Source organism: Pygocentrus nattereri, chromosome 12 (genome assembly GCF_015220715.1).
Source record: "Pygocentrus nattereri isolate fPygNat1 chromosome 12, fPygNat1.pri, whole genome shotgun sequence".
NCBI lineage: Eukaryota > Metazoa > Chordata > Actinopteri > Characiformes > Serrasalmidae > Pygocentrus > Pygocentrus nattereri.
This window is the reverse complement of record NC_051222.1, coordinates 41089499-41117101: the sequence shown is the minus strand read 5'-3', so window position 1 is coordinate 41117101 and position 27603 is coordinate 41089499. Positions and strand designations below refer to the sequence as shown.

General features: G+C 41.8%; 2 protein-coding genes across 2 annotated transcripts in view; both read left to right on the top strand.

The window, feature by feature from the left end:
- Window positions 1–22939, top strand: part of LOC108414849 (serine-rich adhesin for platelets-like) — a 23729-nt gene extending 790 nt beyond the window's left edge. The window contains exons 2-20 of the mRNA XM_037543366.1: window positions 2667–2837; window positions 2981–3118; window positions 3262–3311; window positions 3427–3559; window positions 5472–5554; window positions 6343–6469; window positions 6799–6989; window positions 7663–7753; window positions 7909–8032; window positions 10330–10514; window positions 10610–10765; window positions 12446–12579; window positions 14165–14298; window positions 15588–15682; window positions 15793–15929; window positions 17655–22196; window positions 22278–22362; window positions 22490–22645; window positions 22727–22939. Coding sequence (XP_037399263.1) covers window positions 2667–2837; window positions 2981–3118; window positions 3262–3311; window positions 3427–3559; window positions 5472–5554; window positions 6343–6469; window positions 6799–6989; window positions 7663–7753; window positions 7909–8032; window positions 10330–10514; window positions 10610–10765; window positions 12446–12579; window positions 14165–14298; window positions 15588–15682; window positions 15793–15929; window positions 17655–22196; window positions 22278–22362; window positions 22490–22645; window positions 22727–22939 — 6945 coding nt within the window. The remainder of the gene's footprint in view (window positions 1–2666; window positions 2838–2980; window positions 3119–3261; window positions 3312–3426; window positions 3560–5471; window positions 5555–6342; window positions 6470–6798; window positions 6990–7662; window positions 7754–7908; window positions 8033–10329; window positions 10515–10609; window positions 10766–12445; window positions 12580–14164; window positions 14299–15587; window positions 15683–15792; window positions 15930–17654; window positions 22197–22277; window positions 22363–22489; window positions 22646–22726) is intronic.
- Window positions 22854–27603, top strand: part of LOC108414847 — a 25468-nt gene continuing 20718 nt past the window's right edge. Inside the window, exons 1-7 of the mRNA XM_037543399.1 lie at window positions 22854–22935; window positions 23050–23138; window positions 23366–23484; window positions 23913–24068; window positions 26877–27091; window positions 27233–27318; window positions 27411–27538. Of these exons, the coding sequence (XP_037399296.1) occupies window positions 23081–23138; window positions 23366–23484; window positions 23913–24068; window positions 26877–27091; window positions 27233–27318; window positions 27411–27538 (762 nt within the window). The 5' untranslated portion in view covers window positions 22854–22935; window positions 23050–23080. The remainder of the gene's footprint in view (window positions 22936–23049; window positions 23139–23365; window positions 23485–23912; window positions 24069–26876; window positions 27092–27232; window positions 27319–27410; window positions 27539–27603) is intronic.

The window sequence follows — 27603 nt, the reverse complement described above, 5'->3', positions numbered from 1 at the left end:
GATAGCAGTAATAATAATAACAATAATAACAATAATAATAATAATAATATTAATATGAGTGGTGAGACCAAGGCAAAAAACCCATAGACACCATTAAGTGTTTCTATTGGTTCCTGGTGGTTTTGTCATATACATTGGCTTTTCTTAATGGGCTAATATCACAGTATAAAGGATCCAGGATGTGAATTGGATCTCTATTGAGCACCAATTCACATATGAAAGCAAAACAATTAGGTTTTAATCCCAATGATTTCCAATGGTATTTTTTTTCCTCCTGAACTTAAAACAAAAAAGAAAAAAAAGAAAATAAACACTAACATTTGTGGTTCCTTATCATTCAGTGTACTAACTAATAAATAACCTTGCGATTATATTATATTATTGTGGAATATGACATTGAATAATATAAAGTTTGGAAACATTTTGAGTTGTTATTATATTACAGTTTCAGTCCAATTTAATGACATAATTGAAGGTAAGATTATTCTCTTGTCTATTCTTCTCTAAAACATATTCAGAATCATTTTCCTCAAGTCAACCAAATATTAACCAAATAACATACATGTGTTTTTATCATGAAATGAAAACAATCCAGTCTGCTCAGTTAAGACGTCATGGAAAGATCAATTACGCATTCATCAAAATAAAACGTAGAGCAGGAGTCCTAACTTCAAATTACCTGAGTAATTACAGAAGATACAGAAGATCAAAGATGAGAGGTAATCAGACTGTCCCTTGAATACTGTGGTATTTTAGCAGGTGTCCCATTTGGTGGCTGATATGCTAATTGGTTCACACTGCCGAATATGAAGATGTGCATTCAACTTTTAAGGTTGTTAATCAAAACAACTGTGCGCTGTATAGAGTATTTCAGTACTTTTAGCATTGGAATACACCTTGTAAGACTCAGCTATTGAGCAATTAATGTTGAATTGATCCGGACTTCATACATAGTTATTCTAAGAACCCATAATTAACAGGTAATTCTCTATGACTGTAGTTATGGTTTAGCTAATAGTGAACTACTAGTAGTTCTTTGTAGTTAATAGAAGTTACCTATGTCTTGGTTGGCATTACTGCTACTGAGTATTGATTGGTTGGCATTACTCCTACTGAGTATTGATTGGTTGGCATTACTCCTACTGAGAGCTGATTGGTTGGCATTACTGCTTCTAAGTACTGACTGGTTGGCATTACTCCTACTGAGTGCTGATTGGTTGGCATCACTGCTACTGAGAGCTGATTGGTTAGAGTTACTGCTACTGAGAGCTGATTGCTTGGCATTACTGCTACTGAATGCTGATTGGTTGGCATCACTGCTACTGAGAGCTGATTGGTTATCGTTACTGCTACTGAGAGCTGATTGATTGGCATCACTGCTACTGAGAGCTGATTCATTGGCATTACTGCTACTGAGAGCTGATTGGTCAGAGTTACTACTACTTAGAGCTTATTGGTTAGTGTTACTGCTACTTAGAGCTTATTGGTTAAGGTTACTTCTACTTAGTGCTGATTGGTCAGCATTACTGCTACTGAGAGCTGATTGGTTAGCGTTACTGCTACTGAGAGCTGATTGGTTAGCGTTACTGCTACTGAGAGGTGATTGATTAGCGTTACTGCTACTGAGAGCTGATTGGTCAGCATTATTGCTACTGAGAGCTGATTGTTTGGTGAGCAGAGCAGCTCATTGGCTGTTCGCACTCACTGACGTCATGAACGTACATGAGGCTCCGTTTTAAACTCCTATAACTCGAGTTTAAAAGCAGTGTTTTAACAGTGTTAAAATATTTTATGCTGTTCAGGAAATTAAGGAATTCTTTTAAATTAAATATGTTGAAGCATTTATAAACTATGATTTTTATCAAATGCTCCATATCAAAGCATTTATTTTGGACTCACTCGGGAGCTCCCCCTAGCATTAGAGAATTCCAGAAGACATTGCAGATTGGGACTTCTCCTCTCTACAAGTTCTCTGCACTACTAATTTTTTTCCTGCCTAATTCCTAAATAGTTAAGTGATTTAACCACAAAAAAGTATTGTAAAGTGTTACCTAATGAAAAGAAGCTGTTCATGATGAAAGGCAGGAGATCTGTTGCTTCTCTTCACAGAAGGTGACACAATCTTCTGGGGTAAAACAAAGAGGGTGGAGATAAGAAAGAAGGTTTAACAGAAAAGAGAAAATGTGGGATCAGATGCTGATGACGGTGTATTTAGTTACTTCCAGTGAGAGCTTAGAAACAAGAGATTGGTGTTAGCAAGAAATCTGAATGTAGATGTTTTCTCCTCTACATAAACTTTCACTCCATTTTATTATTAGAAATGCGTTTAGATTTAGTTTGGCTTCTTGGCAGTTGCTTTACAAAGTCCTGTATGGGTCATTACTAGGAAACAGGACGTAGGAACTTTAGCTGTATGATGTGTCACAGCGTTAGACTGCTGAGTGTTTCAACAGAAACAGTACCTAAATTGAGATTTTAAGTCTGTGTAATAAAAAAAGACATCAGTAAAAACACTCATGCATAGCGGGAGAACAAAACAAGTGAAGACAAAAAGTCTTGGTATTTAGATTGTATTGTATACTCATAAATATACATACATCTGTGTACACATTTTATGTATGCATTTTTAAATTTGTGTTCTAATTAGATGATGTCTTGATTGACAGTTCAACAGTGGTTCTTCCCTGGTGGCACTGGGTACACTTGTCGGAGGTGTTCCCTCAGCAACCATCTCCAACATCTCTTCCTCTGAGCTTCTGTCTGTGTCCAAGAACCCAACATTTATCAGCAACATCAAGTCAGCACCAGAGGTTGTGCAAGAGACATATGTCCAGAAGGTAACACGTTCTAGAGCACCTGACCACTCTTACATGGTACAAAACATGTCTATATGAAAATAAAGGTCCTCCAAGAGAAACGAAATCCGATTTTATTGAGAATTTTGTCAAATCTGTAGTTCTGTTTTCACTCTGTCTTCCAGATTGTTTCTGTAGACAAAACTAAAGTGGTGGAGAATGTTCCGGATGCATTAGCGGTGCACATACCACCTGTGCTGCTGACGTCGTCAGCCACTGTTGATGTATCACTCATCAACAAGAAGAGTTGGAGCCAAGAACAGGCAAGAGAGCCCACTCACTCACAAAGCAGTTTTAGTGATCATTGTATTCACACACTAACGGATGGTCTAATGACGCTGTGTAATGAATAATATGTAAAATGTAAATGTTTACATACTTATATTATTCTTTTATTTTTTACTAGGCTGTGGTGTTGTTCGAAACAGTGGCCAGTCACAGCAACAATACAGAAGAGTGAGTTACATCACACGGGATATTTGCGGGTCCTTGTCATTTTGAAAATACCGATATTCAGGTGTTTAATGTGTGTGTGTGTGTGCGTGTGTGCGTGCGTGTGTCTCCCCTGCAGGCTGTCAGTGTCAATGCTGCAGGGATTCACCTGCACATCTGTTCAGACTTTGTCACAGCTGAAGGTCAAACAACTGGTGAGAGCCTGCAGACCACGAACAGACAGGAACAAGGTTGTCCTGCAAGAGTCTCAGGTACATAAAAAGTTCATATAAAACAAAGCAGTTATCTACATTTTTTGTTGCTACAGGCCAGTACAGCACTATACTCTCATGAGAAAATCGTGATTTAAGTATCTTCACTTTGTGTATTTGCTGTTTATGGTTATTGACTTGCCTAGCTTGCTTATTGCATCAGTGTTTTTGCTGGTAATTGTATGAACTGCAAATGTCTGGTGCAATTGTAGCTTTTGCTTGCACAGAATACACAAAGGAGTGGATTTTTTATGGACTAATAGATGTACAGATGGGTCATAAATTAAAGTAAAAGCCTAAGTAACCTAAAATGCTGAGCAGGCCCAGATTTTTTTTTTATCAAAATGTCAAGAGGAAAAGATGGAGACTTTAAACCTCTGGGGTCCACGAACTGGCTGCCAAATTCTCTGTTTCTGTATCTGGTTCTGTGGCTTTGTGATGATCCAGCTCAGAAATCCAGTTCAAACCCTTCCTGAATCTGTAGAGCCACCCTTTCCATTCCATCTCATCACGAGATCATGCAAGACTCACACCGGAGTTATGAGCCTATGAAGAGGGGCTGAGAGACACATCATCTGCCTCTCACTGTGTGGAGCTGCTGGATTCGTGTGTCTGTCTATATTCTGTGTGAAACTGACCAACGGACACTCAGGAAATCACTAAGGACTGACCGTCATGCCGGAAACCCTTCATTCTTCATTCAGTTCACATCGGAGACTCGTGTGAAATGGCGTCAGAGAGTTTACAGCTGCTGAAGCTGCTACAGCAGGTTTGGAAAGTAGTAATGAAGATAACTGAGCATTTTGATATGAAACACATGAGGATCGTGTTCTATGAAGAGTCTTTAAAGGAGTGTTTAAGGAGAGAGGAACACATTGAGAAAAGTCCCTAGAGCCCAGAGGGTTAAAAGAGGGTTTGTTATTGGAACATTAATGACAGGAGCTCCAGTCACAAAGACTGGTTAATGGATTAGGAACAATGACTAAAGTGAGCTCTGCCATTAGATCTGTGGAAGTGACATCAGGAAACAGGGCTGGAAATTGTGGTGGAAAGCGCCTACTCAGTGAGCAAAATGCAGGAAAATAGCTGTTCCTAGGGTGACTAAGAACACCAATGCAGGACCTGATCAGGCTGTGTTTGCTATAACAGTTTGCTGACAACTACATAGAAGGGATATTAAGGTGCTGCATGAACCTTTCATAATAAAAGTGAGTGACTATCAGAGAGTTCAGTACTGGTTTACAGAGATGTGGAAAGAAGTCATATGATCAGATGAGTTATCTACATGTTCACTGTACAACAAGAGAGCATTATGGACCTGAATATTTGATCCCGACAGTGAAGGGGTCCAGTGGCTCTATTATGCTGAGATAGCCCCCATCCACTGGGCACGAGTGGTCATCAGATCATATGCCATGGCCTTCAGAGTCACCAGATCTCAACCCAATTGAACCTACTGGAGATTTTGGAGCAATGTATTAGCCCACATTCTCCACCACCACTGACAAAACACGAACTGAGGGAATATATTTTGGAAAACACTGTTTCATCCCATGAGGGCAGTTCCAGACACTTGTAGAGCCTATGCAAAGGTACTCTGAAGCTGATCTTGTGGTGGCTTTACCAAGACCTTACGTTTCATAGAATTTTCCTTTACCTTGTAACCTGACTGTATATGGTTTTCATGAAATTGCTCTAGTATGGTCTTTATTTTCAAGCATTTAAGGAAGGATCTATGAGGTTCCCAACAGATTTCCAATGAGTGTACCCAAAACGTATCACTGGGATGGCATATAAAACTCCTGTGTCTAATACAATCTGTTATCAGGATAGTTTGCTTGCACAACACGAGAGCAAATGAAAGAAGATGACCGCATAATAGTGATGTAACTTAGTGTGTTCTGTGTTGCAGCTGACCTGCATGTACAACTACGTGAAAGACGATTCATCCTTGAGCTTTAGTGATTTCCCTGCTGACATGCTTCTCTACTACAGGTGTGTAACACCTTTACAGTTTTCACTGTAGTTTAGCTTAAACAGTTGGATGTGTAGTTATTCCCTAGATGGGCAGACTTTGTGAAATTTGCTTGACAAAGCAAAAATGAGCTGTTTGGCAGATTTTCACACTTACTAACCATAGTAGCTTACAGCTCAGATGAATTTAAATCGATCTTGTCTTTTTATGTACATATATTGTTGGGGCAGTCGTGGGCTGGAGGTTAGGGAACTGGCCCTGTGGCCAGAAGAACCCCGGTTAGATCCCCAGAGCTGACAGTACATGACTGTGGTGTCTTTGAGCAAGACACCTAACCCCTAACTGCTCCCCGGGCACCATAGATAGGGTTACCCACCACTCTGGGCAAGTGCGCTCACTGCCCATAGTGTGTGTGTGTGTGTGTGTGTGTGTGTGTGTGTGTGTGTGTGTGTGTGTGTGTGTGTGTGTATGCGATGTTTCACTTCATGGATGGGTTAAATGTGGAGGTGAATTTTCCCCATTTGTGGGACTAATAACTATAACTGTTATCATAAGAAAACCTTGTATCTCAAAAATTGTAACTTTACTTTTAATGTAAGTCAATAGAACCATAATATTTTCCAAGTAGCTTTGGGCTGTTTCTTTTAGTCCATTCATCATGAAACTTTGACACAATTTAAAGGCCAACAGACATTTTCAAATTATGTCAAAAATTGAAAATCAACAAAAATGGAGATGTGAGGTTTTCTTCATACAGCAGCAATATATGTATAAAATTCCCATTATCCATTATTTTTTTATGTTGTAGGTATGAGGAGGTCCAGAAGGTGAACTGCAGGTCGTACTTCAGTGCTTTGGGTGGAGCAGATTTCTCAGTTCTTTCCAGTGTCCTCAACAGACAGTCCATCTTGTTTCAGAATGCACAGAACTGCCTGGTAAAGCTTTCGCATGCCTGGACCTACTAACTGTCTATATACAAAAGAAAGAGCTTTCATGGATACTTACTGTTGATAGCAGTCAGAAGCATTAGCGAACAGAGGCAGGTTTTTAGTTAAACTCTTTCTCAGAGCACAAGAGAAGAAATAATAAAGCTTGTAAAGAAAAACAATATGATAAGCCTGATTAACTTTTCCATGTGCAGTACACACCAGTAATTGTAATTGTCACTGTGTTGGGTATAAAGATATACTACCACAACAATCCACTAGCAACAACAATTAATGCAACATCTGAAAATGCTTATACATCGTCTGTGCTCTTGTAGAGTATATCTAGTGCAGGTCTGACCAAAGATCAAGTGGAGGTTCTGGGTAATATGGCCTGCACACTGGACGCCCCCTACATCAAGAACTCTCACCCACTCATCCTGGAGAAGCTGAAGAACTGTGGAGATCTTTCTGACTCACAGGCCGCTGCCGTCCAGGATCTGCTCCTCACCGGCAACACTCCTTATGGGTGAGGAAGACCTTAAACTTAATGGACAATGTGGTACATAATTTTCCACCCACAAATTCTTTTCTAGTAAGGTTAGTGACCACGGACCTATAGCAATTGTTGTTTGGATCTGAGCACTCTCACAGAAATGTTTGATATGATATAGACCAATAGTCACCAACTTTGCTCCTGAAGAATCACCTCCCTGCAGACTCCAACCCTTATTGACAAAACAAGACCATTTTAAGGGAGATCCAATGAAGACAATGTGTCTAAATAATAAAAAAAAATCTTTGGATGGAACCCATTTTAACACTTCTAATCTTCTCCATTTTCACCACATTACACAATTCTAAGATTCACATCGAGTGAGAAGGGGGGATAGCAGTTTCCTAGCAAGGAGAGTGGCCATAGAAACAAAATCTACCTCCACATATCCCAAAGTGGGTGGTTTGGGGAACATGCTAAACAAGGCAATGAAAACATTTCGTCCCAGTATATCAGATAAACGATAGGTCAGTTATTAAGGTAGCTACTGAAGTTAGTGTTTCAAACCTGTTTGTGCAATAACTAATTTGTATAGTGTTGGATAAAAGAAACATTGTCTGTTATCGATGTATATGATGTATACCTGCACTGTACTGTTATGTAGGCTGTGTATGTTGGTGTAGTAAACATTGTATGTTTTCTTCAGTAATCCCTCAACATGGAATCAGGAGACCCTGGAAAAGTTGGGCATCCTGCCCCTTTACTTCAACCATGTTTTCTGGGGAAAATTATATTCTGTACGTAAAAATGTTTAATTTTCACATATTTTGTGTTCTTTTTTTTTTTTTGCTTTATCCTTCTCCTATGTTAGTTAATATTTTTTAACTTTTTAAGGGTCATTGTCTGGCGGTAAGGTGTGCAATTCCTTTTCTTTTGTGTTTGTCCATCGCAGACTGTTAAGAAGGAATTTCAAAAGACATTCAATCCATTCATTAGAGGGCAGAAGATAAAGATGTACAAGCAGAAGAGATTCTTTACAGAGTGCAACTTCAACTCCAGAAGCAAGCGTGGAGCAGGTATCAGCGTGTTACTCCAGACATTTCTGACCACCAGGCCACAGACTGGTATCAGGCCATAGATCACTTGAAACTGGGCTGCAACAATGAAGCAGTGAGCATGGAGGAGTTGGTAGCTTAAGTTGTGAAATCCACTATTTTATAATTATCATTAATATTGTTTATGTAAGGATTAATGCCTTCAATTACACATTAAGGAAAGCCATGTGCTGCATTGGACTGCAGGCGTGAATGGGACAAAACAGTCACGGCGGTGCTGTTTTTCAGGATGACATCTTTCAGAAGCGGGTCTAAAAAATCCCTACTAAATTTCGTTTCTCACAGGTCTCTATTTCTATGAGCTTCAAATGCATCTCCATCGAACGTTTATGATGAGATTTCATTACTGGATAAAGGGTGTTAGAAAAACTTTGTTTAAAGGATCATTACCAGACTGTGACGACTCAAAAGAATCCAGACACTCGCGGATTAAAAGGACAATTTTGGTTTTATGTGTGGGTCAAATCCAAAAAACAGAACACAAGGGTGATCATAACACCAGGCAAACTACTGCAAAGGGACAAGGCAAAAGACGTGGTCGAGAAAGAAGGCAAAAAGGTTCAAAAACACGGATCAGATACGAAGGGCAATACTACAAAAGGGTTGAGCAAAAGGCAAAAGTCAGGGAAACAAAGCAGTGGTCAAAAAAATAGGAAGATGCAGTCAGAGTAAACGCTCAGTACGTCCTCTAGGAAGCAATACCTCTAAGAACTAATATTCCTAACTAAAGCCTGGGCTTATACACTAAACTGCTCTAGTCATATCACAATCATACACACATGAAACCATTTAGTACTCGAGAGACTGTGAGCGCTGATGGGTGCACGAGCGAGCGTGAGAACTCATTTGATTCCCCATTGTATTGTGGGCAGTGGAGTCCGTCTCGGATTCTGAGTCAGAAGGAAGTTGTTCTGTCACATGATCTCCCAGTGGAGTCTGGGAAACGAAGTCCATCTCCTTCTGAGAGTTCGCCAGATGCATGACACTAACCATTAATTAACAAATTATTAGTTAATTAGAACTTGAAAACGTGGAAACGTATGTGTTCATGTTGTTGTTGATGTGTGTATGAATATGTATAAATGCTGTACATGGTATACCCCTCAAATTATTCAGCAGCTGAATTGGAAACTATATACAGCAGTTTTTAAACCGTTTCCTTTGTCTTGCACAGCATTGTCAAGAAGGCAGCATCAATTAGACTAAGTAAGAATTCAAAATCTGAGAATTTCTGCAATCTGATGACTTCACATACACAGCCAGCACAGAAGAGCCCCACTTTCTCTGCATGAACTGGAGAAAAACAAGCCTTTTTCTCATTTTTGCCATTTTTAATGTAATTCAGAATAAAGTATGAAACTGTATGCAGACTTTTACTCAGTGCACTATTCATAAAGCGACACCTAAAGTGTACCTGATCCCCAATTACACTGTCATGCAAAAACATGCAGGGAGTATATTTAATGTCAAATGTGACATTGTGCTGTGGTAATTTCGCCTCTTATTTTTCTCGACCCAGTTGTGAAACCCCGTGCGGTTTTAGCTTATGTTTCCGCTAAGATCAGCTGGCGAAACATCAATTGAGACAGTGCAAGAGCGTGTTACTCAGGCTTAGCTACTGCCGAAAGGGCCGAGTGATGTGGTGCGTAGCGCTGTCCCCTCACAACAAGGAGTAATGTTCACTTATGGTTGAGTCATTCTGCCAATATTAAGCACTTAAAATACAAACTTTTCTTCAGAGGTAAAATGACAACTTCACTTTATCTTCATATTACTTACATAGCACCAGTGCTACCTGCTTAAAAAGTTTACACACAGCCCAATGAGAAGATGGTCAGAGTGATGGTATAAACAATACATCTCCATTCACAACTGCATTTAGCTTCATCCACTTCTGACTAGATCTCCATACACTCTCAGAAAAAAGGTTCTAAACTGTCACTGGGGTGATATCCCTCTTGCAGAACCCCCAAGTATACATCTCAGTATATCTAGTTAGAAAATATAATTGTACCGTAATCTGTTGAAATCGTTTTTTTTAGTTGTTTTGACTCTACACACCCTCTCATCTTCATGCTTTTTATCTCATTACTTTTACTGTGGATAACTTATTCCAGGTACACAGCTGGTCCATAAAACCTTACATAGTTTGCACCTTGTTGTGTGAAGCATGTTCCTGTGCAGAATTGTGCAGACATATGTTCATACATGGTGTAAACAAAAAAATAATTATTCCTGATTTCATTCTGTGTCTGAAGAACTGTGCACTGTCGGCAACATCACAGCAACAGAAATCGCAAATCCCGGATTTCCTGCTACCTATGATGCCACCCAGTTGGATATGTGCCTGGACATCACTGTCCTGAATGACAACCTGGGAGCCGTCACTGAGAAAGTTGTGGACACCAACATGCAGATTGTCATTCTGAACAAATTAAACCAGGTCAGCATTACTGCAGACCTCCTGTAGTAACAGCACAGGTTTTGTATGTGTTGGTTTGTATTTGGTTTGTTGATGGTGTTTCTGTGTTGTTGCAGTTCTACCCATCAGGCCTTCCAGAAAATGTATTGCATCTACTAGGCCCTACATCTCGTGTGGCCAGTGTTAGTGACATCAGCAAGTGGAACATCACCACAATCGACACGCTATCCTCTCTGATGAACTCAACTAATGGAGACTGGAACACAACCCAGGTAGTGCGCTACAAGTGTATCTGTGTGGAATGTACTGGATATTTGGTGTTGCAGCGTGGGTTAAAACATTACTAAAGGAACCAGCTGATGATTAGTAATGGCTGTGATTTCACAGACAAACAGCCTAGAGCTTATTCGTCAACCACTAGATCAGGCCAGTTTTCTATTAGTGTTAGCCCATTTTACAGTGCACTGCACTACAGTCCCCAGCATGCACTGCAACACAATGTGCTCTGAGCCTCCTACCCCAACAACAGTCTAAGGGACAGCAGTTGCACCTCAATTCTACACATTCATATCACCAAAATGCATTTCAGCTGCTGTCCAACCAACATAAACAATTGAAGTCAGAAACTGAGCCAAACTATTAATGAACCTGGAGCAGTGAAAAGATGCCAAACATTTAGTTCAAGCAAATAGCACCTGGGTACATTTAAATTTTGAATATTTCAAGTGTCCATGTTATATCTCATAGTCTACTACAAGTGTTTGTATTTTACTGTTGAAGTTTTTGTGAATTTTGAATAAACAATGGCCAGTTTTGGTTATAGCAGAACATTAATAAAAAAAGAAATAAAAACATTTTTTCCTCTGACCCACAGATTTGAGGAGATTTTTTTTAATGTGGCCCTTTTACTGGTTGAGTTTGACACCCCTGGCCTAGAGAAACCAGCTTAACAAGTAACTGCATTCCAAAAGTTTGGCTTCTAGAAATTCCTTGTGCATCTGGTAGTTGGTGAATACAGATTCTAATACTGATTCTGATTCCGCAGCAAAGAAATCTGTGTCTCTGTTGCACTGTTCTATAAATGCTTGTTGTTCTACATAGTATAAGGCAAAAAATGTCTTCTATAATCTATCGAAGCTGCTTTTTTGATGGTTTTTGTCAAAGTCAGCCCACGGCACTTCATCACATAAATGAAATAAATACCCATAAACTATACAATAAATGATTCTTCACAGTGGAGTGGTTGAGAACAGATCAAATGAGTGGTGTGGGTGAGGGAGCAGTGAGAGAACATTTAAACGTCTATCAGGCAGATCTCTTCAGCAGTCTGGAGGACTTTGTCACTTCACAGGAAAGAATTCATTAAAAAGAAAGATGTCAAATTTTACTGTGAAACTACTATTGATGTGAACGGCTATGTTTCCATTCAAAGGCAAAAAAGTTCCATCAAAAGTTCCATGATGTAGGTGTATGGATTGAAGCAGAAACGTAAAAGATGCAAAAATCGAATTTTCATTTTATCGCTTGTATTTTGCATAGAAATTCAATAGAAACTTAGCTAATGAAAGTAAACTGGCAGGCAAAGCAGTAAGTTGTTCGCAACCAAATGCCATCCTACAAGCTAAATGCTGCTCAACCCACTGAAGGCCAGTGAATTACATACCCTGAATTCTGTTATCAACTTAGACAGATAGAGAAGTAAAGAAATGGCATGCCATATGTTTTACTATACAATCTTACTGACCCTTAGAACTAATATGCAGTAGTTGATTTGAACTTTTTTTCAGATCAGACTGTCCAGTCCATATGTAGCTATAAGTAAATGACCCAGGCTTGTGGTCTAGAAATGCAGCTCCCCTGGTCTCCAGCCTAGCTTTTGGAACCTGGATAGAATTACTGTTTTTCTTTAAATATGTTAAAATGAAAAATATGTTTGTGTTCATGTGTTGTAGAGTGCTGCAGTGATTATGAAGTATCTGAACATGTCTAGAAACACTCTGAGAACTGCTGAACTAAATGCAATTGGCTCCTACCTCTGTTCTTTGGACGTCAGTGTCCTCAAAACCATCACTGCTGACAGCCTAATGTAAGTACATAAGCACACAAGTGTATATGCTTGGAACATTGTTCACTTGCATGTACTGCTGCTCTAGGCATCCATAAGCACTGTACATACAACTGTAATTTGTATTGTTATCATCCTGCTTGAATGTGTTGTACACGTCTGTCACAGAACCAAACTAATGCTTGGCTAAAAACAACCCAATTTGGTTCATATCTTTAAGCCAACACATGGTCACTACACAACAGAACACTCCCTGGGTTCATTTGACCCAGCACTCGATTTGTTGGGTTACAGTCTGACATATTACTTTTTTTTTACGTTTTATATTATTACCTTCTTTTTAATACCATCAACATTAAAATACCAACGTGTCTCAGTAATGTCAAGGTATTGAATTTAACTCTATACATTTAAAGGTCAAAAGATTAAGCTTTATTTCATCTTTCTTAATAGGGAAGCTTATTTTCAGTTTGCTGCAGATACACAACAATCAGGAAAAACTTTTAGCACCGAAAAACACCAGATACAAAGCATTACTACACAGATGAATTATAATGTTTACATTAAATGACTTAATATTCAGCTACAAATATTGTTGTGGCATATAAAGGGATACAGCTACCAGAAACTGTCTAGTAAGAAATTGGAAGGAAACATAAAAGCATGCCAATGTCAGCTCCCTGAAAACTACTAGAACTGTTGAAATAACCCAACACACTGCCCCATCAGACTCAACCCAGCAGTGTCCACTTAAGCCCTATTGGAGCTGGATTAGTTTTACAATCTGCAATCTGTGCATGATTTGACTGGCCAGTTCATATCATATATGAAGGATCTTCCTCATGTCCCCAAATTACCCCAAAAAGCCCTTATCAAAACATCATCTCGTGGACATTTCACATCAGCATTATGCGAAAGGAACTATGCTTCCCAACAATGACAACATGCTGTACAGCTGAATGTCAAACAGACCAGAATTAGGCCAGTAAAATGGATTCATTTAATTTACCAAATGTAACCCAACAAGACAGAACATGCACTGCTTGTGTGAGCAGCTCATTAACATTTTAGTTGTTAGCCTCGTTCTCAGGTCAATGTGATGGAGGTTAAAATCATGGAGCTTGTCGGTAATCACTCAAATTACAGCACATTCACATGTAATAATAATCCATCTTGAAGGCCTTTGCGTTTATCGCTGGAATAAAACCTTGTATGTCTATTTTTGTCAATTTTAATTTTTTTACATAGTTTTGAAATACGTGTTGGCGTTTATATTTGTGAATTTCATGAAGGATGAACCAAAATAAAGGACCAAAAAACCATGTGGTACAACAAACAAAGCATTTTTCTCTTTAACAACTCGCACTGCATTATTTTTGTATGTAATACTGTCCTGTCTTGGGTTTAATCCTGTTTGGTAGTCATTTTATTGTATTACTGTTGTGTTATATTGTTGAGGTCTGCAGGAAGCGACATGCAAGTAAGAATTTCATTGCACTTTGTGGACATGCTAATAAAGAGCTTTCTTTACCTAAGATATATCTTCAAGTTGTATGCACTGTGATCTATGCAATCATGTGCACCTGTTTCTCTTTTCTCAATGCAGGAATGCGAAAGCTTTGACTGTATCCTCCTGCTCTTTTGATCAGAAATCAGCTCTGTACTTCATTGCCAACATATCATTCAGCACCCAACGCAGCAATCCTGCAACATACTACCAGTTCATCCGCCCTTACCTGGGTAAGAAACACAATTGCCTAGCTCTAATTAAAAAATACCACCAAGTTTCAGGCCTCATTAAGGACCCCCAATCTTGCTAATCAAGGGATTTAGTGGCATTTGAATTAGTGGCAGTTGTTCTGGAATATTGTTAGGCAGTTTAGCAAACTTATGATGTATATTGTAGTTAGTTTGAAAGATTTCTCACTCTGTGTACTACATCAGGAATTTTTTTACTCCCTCAAATCTGGTTTGTCCAGGCTAGAGATGATTAACCTCATCGCTTGGTCCCCAGGGTTGTCTGAACAGTCTGTTTCTCTTCATTTCATCATGCAGTTGGCCTGGGGAGGCAGGGAAAGTATAATGCTAGGGAACACGCCCAATATTCCTCAGTTCAACTAAAGTCTGGTCTGTTTAGAGATCATGATGTGACCTCACTATGTGGTGTTCACCTTACTTCGGCATCTGGGTCTTTCTTCTCCTTTTACAGTAGACCAAACTTCTGGGCATTGGTGTGCCATGTGCCAAGACTCCCACAGCAGTAACAGGGATTGTCTTGTCAGGGCCTTTGGTCTCCTGATGGCAACCACTCTCATTTCAACAAAGATTGTGCTGGTCATGCCTGTGGCACCATGTCCTCATTATCACAAACAGCAATTACCAATATCAGCTTTGTAAATGCTGCTGGGTAGGTGGTAGTACATTGTATCAACAGAGTTTCTGAATTTTGTGTCTCAACAAATGAATGAGCTGGAATTGCTGTTATAGATTGTCTGGGGTGAGTGCCTGCATAAAATTCAAACAGGTTAGTGGATAACACCATTGCCCGACACACAAAGGATTGATTCTCCTGTGATGCCAACCGGAATCATTGGGCAAGGCTCATAATGCTAAATTTGCCTGCCATTTGTAGGTTGCTGTGGATAATACCATATACTCTTATGATTGCCAGTTGCAAGTCCATTGCAGAGAGTACAATGAACTAGCAGCATTTTTTTTCTAACACAACAAAAACATCACCAAAGAAACACATTAGCAAATAATAAAGATGAACATCTGAAAACAAGTCAGTGGTATATTATAGGAGACAACAAGGGCAAAAAAGACACTTGCATAACAAAAGCATTTTATGGCTACTGTAAAAAAGGGATAAACATATACTGTTCAGTTTATTAATTTATTACCTTTTTCTTTTTTGGTCAATTCAAGTGACATGTTATTCACTGTGATATTTTCTCAGCTTTGAAACTGAGAGAATACATTCAGTGTATGAATTTTCTGTTTATGACCACGTATTTGTGTGTATTAAGGTGGAGCTCCTTTAGAAGATATACAAGCTCTTTCTACTCAGAACATAAGCATGGAGATCCCCACCTTCATCAGTCTGAACCTTGCTGTTGTTAAGGTACATATCAGCTAAATAACAAACTAAACTGTACATATTAAGGAGCAAGACATAAGATAAAATAGACTAAGAACTAAGCTTTTAACTAAAAAAATTAAAATGTGTTTCAGGCCTTGAGTGTGAGTACAGTGCGTGATCTACTGGGAGTGAACACTATCTATCTGAAGGACTATGAGAACTCCTCTGTGATTCAGGCCTGGGAGGCTAACCAGAAACAGTCTGATTTAAATACTCTGAACCTTAACCTGCAGGGGGGTATTCCTGACATCACAACAATACCTACCACCACTTCAATCCTCAGCACCACTGTCACTCCCACTGCTAGTGCCAACGCCACCATGGCCATGCCTGGTGTTATCCCTACAACATTCAACAGCACAACTGCCAATGTCGACAACACGACCATCAGTGCCAACACTGCAATCCTCAATACCACTGCCATTTTTACTGCTAGTGCTAATACCACTGTGATCATAGCTAGTGTTGGTACTACGTCATTCAACAGCACAACTGGCAATGTTGACAACACCACCATCGGTGCCACCACTGCAATCCTCAACACCACTGTCACTCCCACTGCTAGTGCCAACACCACCATGACCATGGCTGGCGTTATCCCGACGACATTCAACAGCACAACTGGCAATGTCAACAACACCACCATCGGTGCCACCACTGCAATCCTAAATGCCACTGCCATTTTTACAGCTAGTGCTAATACGACCATGATCATAACTAGTGTTGGTATGACGAGATTCAACAGCACAACTGCCAATGTTGACAACACCACAATCAGTAACACCACTGCCATTTTTACTGCTAGTGCTAATACCACTGTGATCATAGCTAGTGTTGGTACTACATCATTCAACAGTACAACTGGCCATGTTGACAACACCACCATCAGTGCCACCACTGCAATCCTCAACACCACTGTCACTCCAACTGCCAGTGAAAACACCACCATGACCATGGCCAGTATCGGCACTACCACATTCAACAGCACAACTGCCAATGTTAACAACACCAACATCAGTGCCACCACTACAATCCTCAACACCACTGTCATACCCACTGCTAGTGCCAACACCACCATGACCATGGCTGGTGTTATCCCTACGACATTCAACAGCACAAGTGGCAATGTTGACAACACCACCATCGGTGCCTCCACTGCAATCCTCAACACCACTGTCATACCCACTGCTAGTGCCAACACCACCATGACCATGGCTGGTGTTATCCCTACGACATTCAACAGCACAACTGGCAATGTTGGCAACACCACCATCGGTGCCACCACTGCAATCCTAAATACCACTGCCATTTTTACAGCTACTGCTAATACGACCATGATCATAGCTAGTGTCAGCACTGCGACAGTCAATACCACCATTAGTCATGTTGACAATACCACCAGTGCCACCACTGCAACCATCAACACCACTGCCACACCCACTTCCAGTGTCAACACCACCATTGCCATTGTTAATGTTAGCAATGCCACTGTCAATACCACTACTGGCCATGTCGACAACACCACCACCAGTGCCACCACTGCAAACCTCAACACCACTGCCACACCCACTTCCAGTGTCAACACCATCACTGCCATTGCTAATGTTAGCACTGCGTCTGTCAATACCACAATTGGCCATGTCGACAACAACACCATCAGTGCCACCACTGCAAGCCTTAACACCACTGTTACACCCACTCCCAGTGTCAACACCACCATTGCCAGTGTGAGCACTGCGACAGTCAATACCACAACTGGTCATGTTGACAATACCACCAGTGCCACCACTGCAACCATCAACACCACTGCCACACCCACTTCCAGTGTAAGCACCACCATTGCCATTGTTAATGTTAGCAATGCCACTGTCAATACCACAGTTGGCCATGTCGACAACACCACCACCAGTGCCACCACTGCAAGCCTTAACACCACTGTTACACCCACTCCCAGTGTCAACACCACCATTGCCAGTGTCAGCACTGCGACAGTCAATACCACAACTGGTCATGTTGACAATACCACCAGTGCCACCACTGCAAGCTTTAACACCACTGTTACACCCACTCCCAGTGTCAACACCACCATTGTCAGTGTCAGCACTGCGACAGTCAATACCACAACTGGTCATGTTGACAATACCACCAGTGCCACCACTGCAACCCTCAACACCACTGCCACACCCACTTCCAGTGTCAACACCATCACTGCCATTGCTAATGTTAGCACTGCATCTGTCAATACCACAATTGGCCATGTCGACAACAACACCATCAGTGCCACCACTGCAAGCCTTAACACCACTGTTACACCCACTCCCAGTGTCAACACCACCATTGCCAGTGTCAGCACTGCGACAGTCAATACCACAACTGGTCATGTTGACAATACCACCAGTGCCACCACTGCAACCATCAACACCACTGCCACACCCACTTCCAGTGTCAACACCACCATTGCCATTGTTAATGTTAGCAATGCCACTGTCAATACCACTACTGGCCATGTCGACAACACCACCACCAGTGCCACCACTGCAAACCTCAACACCACTGCCACACCCACTTCCAGTGTCAACACCACCACTGCCATTGCTAATGTTAGCACTGCGTCTGTCAATACCACAATTGGCCATGTCGACAACAACACCATCAGTGCCACCACTGCAAGCCTTAACACCACTGTTACACCCACTCCCAGTGTCAACACCACCATTGCCAGTGTCAGCACTGCGACAGTCAATACCACAACTGGTCATGTTGACAATACCACCAGTGCCACCACTGCAATCCTCAACACCACTGCCACACCCACTTCCAGTGTCAACACCACCATTGCCATTGTTAATGTTAGCACTGCATCTGTCAATACCACTACTGGCCATGTCGACAACACCACCACCAGTGCCACCACTGCAATCCTCAACACCACTGCCACACCCACTTCCAGTGTCAACACCACCACTGCCATTGCTAATGTTAGCACTGCGTCTGTCAATACCACAATTGGCCATGTCGACAACAACACCATCAGTGCCACCACTGCAAGCCTTAACACCACTGTTACACCCACTCCCAGTGTCAACACCACCATTGCCAGTGTCAGCACTGCGACAGTCAATACCACAACTGGTCATGTTGACAATACCACCAGTGCCACCACTGCAATCCTCAACACCACTGCCACACCCACTTCCAGTGTCAACACCACCATTGCCATTGTTAATGTTAGCACTGCATCTGTCAATACCACTACTGGCCATGTCGACAACAACACCATCAGTGCCACCACTGCAAGCCTTAACACCACTGTTACACCCACTCCCAGTGTCAACACCACCATTGCCAGTGTCAACACTGCGACAGTCAATACCACAACTGGTCATGTTGACAATACCACCAGTGCCACCACTGCAAACCTCAACACCACTGCCACACCCACTTCCAGTGTCAACACCACCATTGTTAATGTTAGCAATGCCACTGTCAATACCACTACTGGCCATGTCGACAACACCACCACCAGTGCCACCACTGCAAACCTCAACACCACTGCCACACCCACTCCCAGTGTCAACACCACCATTGCCAGTGTCAGCACTGCGACAGTCAATACCACAACTGGTCATGTTGATAATACCACCAGTGCCACCACTGCAACCCTCAACACCACTGCCACAGCCACTTCCAGTGTCAACACCACCATTGCCATTGTTAATGTTAGCACTGCATCTGTCAATACCACAATTGGCCATGTCGACAACAACACCATCAGTGCCACCACTGCAAACCTCAACACCACTGTTACACCCACTCCCAGTGTCAACACCACCATTGCCAGTGTCAGCACTGCGTCTGTCAATACCACCATTGGTCATGTTGACAATACCACCAGTGCCACCACTGCAACCATCAACACCACTGCCACACCCACTTCCAGTGTCAACACCACCATTGCCATTGTTAATGTTAGCACTGCGTCTGTCAATACCACTACTGGCCATGTCGAAAACAACACCATCAGTGCCACCACTGCAAGCCTTAACACCACTGTTACACCCACTCCCAGTGTCAACATCACCATTGCCAGTGTCAGCACTGCGACAGTCAATACCACAACTGGTCATGTTGACAATACCACCAGTGCCACCACTGCAACCCTCAACACCACTGCCACACCCACTTCCAGTGTCAACACCACCATTGCCATTGTTAATGTTAGCACTGCATCTGTCAATACCACTACTGGCCATGTCGACAACACCACCACCAGTGCCACCACTGCAAACCTCAACACCACTGTTACACCCACTCCCAGTGTCAACACCACCATTGCCAGTGTCAGCACTGCGACAGTCAATACCACAACTGGTCATGTTGACAATACCACCAGTGCCACCACTGCAACCATCAACAACACTGCCACACCCACTCCCAGTGTCAACACCACCATTGCCATTGTTAATGTTAGCACTGCGTCTGTCAATACCACAATTGGCCATGTCGACAACAACACCATCAGTGCCACCACTGCAAACCTCAACACCACTGTTACACCCACTCCCAGTGTCAACACCACCATTGCCAGTGTCAGCACTGCAACAGTCAATACCACAACTGGTCATGTTGACAATACCACCAGTGCCACCACTGCAACCCTCAACACCACTGCCACACCCACTTCCGGTGTCAACCCCACCATTGCCATTGTTAATGTTAGCACTGCATCTGTCAATACCACTACTGGCCATGTCGACAACACCACCAGTGCCACCACTGCAAACCTCAACACCACTGCCACACCCACTTCCAGTGTCAACACCACCATTGCCTTTGCTAATGTTAGCACTGCATCTGTCAATACCACAGTTGGCCATGTCGACAACAGCACCATCAGTGCCACCACTGCAAGCCTTAACACCACTGTTACACCCACTCCCAGTGTCAACACCACCATTGTCAGTGTCAGCACTGCGACAGTCAATACCACCATTGTTCATGTTGACAATACCACCAGTGCCACCACTGCAACCCTCAACACCACTGCCACACCCACTTCCAGTGTCAACACCACCATTGCCATTGTTAATGTTAGCACTGCCACTGTCAATACCACTACTGGCCATGTCGACAACACCACCACCAGTGCCACCACTGCAAACCTCAACAACGCTGTTACACCCACTCCCAGTGTCAACACCACCATTGCCATTGTCAGCACTGCAACAGTCAATACCACAACTGGTCATGTTGACAATACCACCAGTGCCACCACTGCAACCCTCAACACCACTGCCACACCCACTTCCAGTGTCAACACCACCATTGCCATTGTTAATGTTAGCACTGCGACAGTCAATACCACAATTGGCCATGTCAACAACAACACCATCAGTGCCACCACTGCAAACCTCAACACCACTGTTACACCCACTCCCAGTGTCAACACCACCATTACCTTTGCTAGTGTCAGCACTGCGTCTGTCAAAACCACAACTGGCCATGTCGACAACACCACCACCAGTGCCACCACTGCAAACCTCAACACCACTGCCACACCCACTTCCAGTGTCAACACCACCACTGCCATTGCTAATGTTAGCACTGCGTCTGTCAATACCACAATTGGCCATGTCGACAACAAGACCATCAGTGCCACCACTGCAAGCCTTAACACCACTGTTACACACACTCCCAGTGTCAACACCACCATTGCCAGTGTCAGCACTGCGACAGTCAATACCACAACTGGTCATGTTGACAATACCACCAGTGCCACCACTGCAATCCTCAACACCACTGCCACACCCACTTCCAGTGTCAACACCACCATTGCCATTGTTAATGTTAGCACTGCATCTGTCAATACCACTACTGGCCATGTCGACAACAACACCATCAGTGCCACCACTGCAAGCCTTAACACCACTGTTACACCCACTCCCAGTGTCAACACCACCATTGCCAGTGTCAACACTGCGACAGTCAATACCACAACTGGTCATGTTGACAATACCACCAGTGCCACCACTGCAAACCTCAACACCACTGCCACACCCACTTCCAGTGACAACACAACAATCACCTTTGCAAGTGTCAACACTGCCACTGTCAATAACACAAATGGCTATATCGACAACACCACCATCAGTGCCACCACTGCAAGCCTCAACACCACTGTCACACCCAATGCCAGAGTCAACACCAGCACTAATGACAAGACCATTATCAGCACCACAAATGGGACTCTCAACACTACACTACCAGGGAAAATTACGTCTGCTCCCACTGATGCACCTACCACTGGAATTTCCACCATCAGAACTAACAGTGCCACAGCAGCCAGCAGTGCCACTACCAGCCCTAGTTTCAGCACTGGTGCAATTACCATCATCACCACCACTGCTGGAATCACCTCCTCTGCCAGTAGCACCAGTATCATGGCCACAACTACCACTATCATAGCACCACAGATCATTTGTCAAGGTGTAAATAGGTAAGTTATGGTTGTTGAAATTAAAAGTAAGACAATATTCCAGGAATAAAAGTTTAATATTATATATTTTTTATATCACAGTTATACACTTGAGAATCAGCTTTCGTCTGGAAGTGTATCTGCTGTTCTCTGCAACTTCAACATCTCTGAATATGCCTGTTCATCTGTGAGTTTTTCAACAAAGCAAATAAAAAATATAAATTTATGGCAATGAACTTCTTAGACAGCAGGTTTTTAGTCATACAATTTCTTAAAGTCTTGTCTCTGTTTCTGTCTTTACTTGTATGTTCCAGTCCTCTAAGGTTGCTGCTCTGTCCTCTGATGATCTCTTCAAACTACTGACTTGCAAACTGCCAAGCAACGTGGTCTACTCTAAAGACATTTGGGTGCTTTTCCTCCAAAAGTTTGCAGCACCTCTCCCGGCAGCTCTGGATAAGTACTCCAGCGTGGTATGGGATGTTCACTTGTGTTGCAGTAAAACTAAACATTTGGTCTGAATTGTACATTGAAATATCCACTGACTCTTACAGACCCCCAGCATCACTCTGCCTGACACATCTTTTCTTAATGCCATCGGAGACGTGATAGTCAGCAGCTTCAGTACTGCACAGCTAAGGGATGCCGTTTTCATCACCCAGTGGTTCCAGATTCGGCTCAAACCATTTTTATCATCAGTGCCTGCAAACTTCCTTTCCATTCTCAGTTCCAGGACCTTCAGCTGTGAGACCTACCAAGTTGTGTAAGTATGGGCAGTGGAAATGTTGAACATTACAGATGGTATTTAAAGCATGAACATTTTAAAGAAAAAGCAAACAATCCTTCACAACATCTGATCTCTTCTTATCCAACCTAGGGTACAAGCATTTAGCTCACAAGAACCGGCCATGCAAGATAAGCAAAAATTGTCCGTCATCAGTAATTTAATCAAGCCCTTCCTCAAAGGTAATTAAAATGAATGGCATATTAACATTTCTTTCTTTCTGTCTTAGATTGTGAAACAATAGTTAGTTGTTCAGTGGAATAATAGAAAACAGGTTCTATTCTGATTAGGTCCCCTTCTGCACTGTGAACATGGCTGTGTTTCCAAGACTCCTGGCAGCAGTAAATGACTGAATCTAATGGTTATATGTGATGATATTCAGTCTGTGTAACACAATGTGGTGTTTCAGGTCAGTCCTGTGTGCTGCCCGGGAGCAACGACTCAGACTGGCTGGTGAAGAATTTTGGCCAATTCAGGAGTTCTGCTTCATTTTCTGACTTCATCAGCCTGAAGAGTGACTTCAATGGAGTGAGTTACAAAGCATTCTGAAGTGTGCATTTCCTATACAGTGGTGTATTCATGAGGTGTTTTTTTCCCATTGCAGCTTCAAAAGCAAGAACTGCTAGCATTTATGGGAAGTATCAAAACATACAGTTCTATTTCCAGTTCATTTTCCTCCTACACAATTGGAACCACCATAATAATCATGTCATGCTTGTCTCAGCTGGTCTAGTGCTGGTTTATGCTGGTCTAGTGCTGGTCTGGTTCTTCTTTAGCTGGTTAACCCAGCGTGGTCATGCAGTTTCACCAGCCTACCAGCGTCCACAGCAAAACACAAGCTGATTTAGCTGGTGACCAGTTGTTCACTCCTTCCCACTCTTCCCTTACTTTTATCTCTTTCTCATAAACTCTGTAACTGGTTCTCCCTCCTCTCACACATTCTCTCTTTCTCTCAGGTAAATGCAGCAAAGGTTCTAACTTCATCCCAGTTGGCAGAACTTTGCTCCGACCCCACTCGACTTACTGGTCCCCAGGATGTAAACACTGTGATGGCGGCTGTCAACCTGAACCAATTCACCTCCTTCTTTGACAGCCTCACTTCCAGCATCCAGGTACTTAAAACTTCTCTGTGTTAGATCACGCATTCATAGTTCTCTTGATAGGCAGACACTCACTTATTGATGCATCAAGAGCTTGTGGTTAATTTAATGTGGTTAATTCAAACTTGGTGTAGAGGTTCATAGCAATGATTATATGTAAAGAGATGAGTCACAACCAAGCAAATACCATCACAATTCATGTTCATATATATATATATATATATATATATATATATATATATATATATATATATATATATATATCAATCAATCAACCTTTATTTTGACTCAGAAGTACATTGAGGGCAACCCTCATTTTCAATGTAGCCGAGCATTTACAAAAACAGGGATTGACATGACAAAGAAAATAATAACTACATTTAATAATTTTAAATTAAAAGAAAATTTAAAATAACAGTGAATAAAAGATAAAAGTAGATAAAAAATAGAACTTGAGATTTAAATGGTAAGAAATTAAGATCAAAAGCAGATAAGAAATTAGTAAGGTAATAGTACAATATCACAAATTAAAAAAGTAATGATAAAAAAAAACTTAAAATAAAATGAGAGGAAATAAATAAATAAAAAGAGATAAAGAACTAAGGAGAACTAACACAAAAATAAAAGTTACGAATAAATATGATTAAGTAAAACAGGTGCAGGCTGTCTGTAGGTGCTTTGATATTAAAAGTTTAAAATGACTGAGTGACACCAGTGAGCCGAGTTTTAGTGTGTCCTGTAGTGAATTCCAGCTGGTGCTGTGACTAAAAGCAGATTTTCCCAGTTCAGTAAAAACTCTTGGTACCTGGCAGCTGATCCAATTACTAGAGCGAGTCTGATAATTACTGTTATTTGTATTCATCAATGAAGTGATATATTCTGGCAAATGACCGGAGATCAACCAGTGTGTTTCCCTTCGTACCGTTAAAGAGGGCCACCCAACTTTCCCATACAGCTCACAGTGGTGAGTTCTGTACGGATCTCCAGTGATGACCCTCAGGGCAGAGCGATACACTGGGGCCAGTAATTTGAGAGAGCTGGAGGAGCATATTTATAGATATCGTGGCCATAGTCCAGCACTGATAGTAAAGTTGCTTCAACTAGTCTTTTTCTGGTGTGCATGGGGAAACAGGACTGTCTATAAAAATAACCCAGCTTCTGTCGGCATTTACTGACTAGTTTATTTATGTGTGGTTTAAAACTGAGTTTATCATCCAGCCATATGCCAAGGTATTTATATTCCATGACTCTCTCAATAGTGGATCCTGCCAGGGTAGTAATATTTACAGTACTAAAATCAGTATTAAAAGATCTGGAAAACAGTATGAACTTAGTTTTCGTGGCATTTAAAACTAGTTTGTGTTTATATAACGCCACCTGTAGAGCATTAAATGAGCTCTGTAATTTTCTTGTTGCAGCATGAATAGAGTCAGCTGAGCAATATAAAATCGTATCATCTGCATAAAGGTGAATTTTGCAGTCTGAGGATGAAGCAGAGGTAGCAATATCATTTATGTAGATATTAAATAAGACTGGACCCAAAATTGAACCTTGTGGTACACCTTTACATACAGATACCAGCTCTGATTTATAATTATTCAATGCCATGCATTGATTTCTGTCAGTGAGGTAGTTTTGGGTCCAGTCCAGCGCAGCTGCATCAAAGCCAATCTTTTCTAAGTTCTGTAAAAGAAGAGTGTGATCAACTGTGTTGAATGCTTTTGCTAAGTCAATAAAAACAGCTACACAATGTTTCCTCTTGTCTATGTCTGAATAAAGATTGTTTAAAACCAGTGTCGTAGCAGAGATAGTGCTGTGACCTTCTCTGAAACCAGACTGATATTTAGATAAAACAGAATTTTCATGAAGAAATGATTTCAACTGCTGGTTTACTAGAGATTCTAACATTTTTGCTAAACACGACAGTTTTGAGATTGGCCTATAATTATTCAGATCTGTTGTCTCACCACTTTTATGCAGAGGAATTACATGAGCTGTTTTCCAGACCCTGGGAATTCTGCAAGATAAAACTGAAAGATTAAAAATATATAAAATGTATACAAAAATAATCGGGGCTGCGAGACGCAATAGAAAGGGGTCCAGCCCGTCTTCTCCAGTGGCTTTTCATGGATTGATTTTAGCCAGGGCAATAGCAACTAAATATGGAGAAAATGGCTGGAGTGAGAAGAGACCATGCGTTCTAGAAACAGTAGAGCTGAGATCAGTTTTATTCAATGGGTTTGTGCTATTCTTATCAAAAATGTGGCCGGCTGCAGCAAAATGTGAGTTCAAAGCTTGACATATTTCCTTCTGGGCAGTTCGAAAAAGGGGGGAATTATTTTTTAGAGAATTTATTATTTTCCCAGAAGTTTTGAGGGTTTCTAGTGCTGGTGATTAAGCTGAGGTGATATTCTGATTTAGCTTTTCTAACAGCAGAAGTTTTTATTTCTCAGCTGTCTAAAGGTAAGCCAATGGTCGCTCTCCCCTGAGCGTCTAGCAGTTGACCAAGCTTTATTTCTGGCCGTAAACAATGAGGAAACCTCACCCGTAAACCAGGGACTTTATCTGTCTCTGATTCTTGACTTTTTGAATGGGGCATATGCACACACACACACACACACACACACACACACACACACACACACACATATATATATATAAAACTTCGTATGAATGCACATGGTTTTGGAATGAGATGTTCAGCAAGCACATACAATGTGAAGCCTGGATGTTCCCAGACAGGTGGTGCAGACTGTGCTTTAGCTAATGCTGTGTGGTGCTTGTATCTCTAACCTCGTCTCCTGGTATGTTTGGTCTCAGCGGAATGCCTCGCTGTACTCCACTGTGGTGAAGGAAGCTTTCCTCCAGGCGGCTCTGGTGAGAGGTGGACTGTCCTCTGCAGCAGTTGCTGATTCAGAAGTGCTGCAGTGGGTGACCGTTCGGCTCAGGCCGCTCCTCTCCAGCCTCTCCTCTGCAGATGTAACACCATACTTCAGCATCATCAGAGGCAGGAGCTGCAACACCAGACAGACAGCGTGAGAAATTCTTCAAATAGCATATTTGGACATGAGCAGATTTTATCGCAGTGCTTCATTTCTGCTGATTGTTTAGAGCGGGCTCAGGTGTTCAGCGTTGTGTAGCATGACTGTGATTAATGTTTATCTGTGCTGTAACAGAGTGAGCAGTTTGGACTCTGTGAGATCGTCTTTCAACAGCGACACACAGACCCAAATCTACAGCAACATCCAGCAGCTCCTCACTGGTATAACATGCTCACTCTCATGCTCATAGAGTGCACATTAAATATTTAAAAACAATGTTTTGACTGTTTTGTGGCTGTTTTCTGCTCCACAGGGCTGAATGGTTTGGACTGCTACAGTGGCGGGAGCTTCTATGCCTTCCTCAAGAACTCCTTCCTCAGTTTTGGGTTTCCTGACCTGAGTACCTTTTTGTCCCTCATCCCAGCCAGCCGACAGCAAGAGGTACTTACGTCTAGGTATCAGCCGGAAGTACAGCAGATGAGCAGGCCTGTCAGTTATTTCGTAAT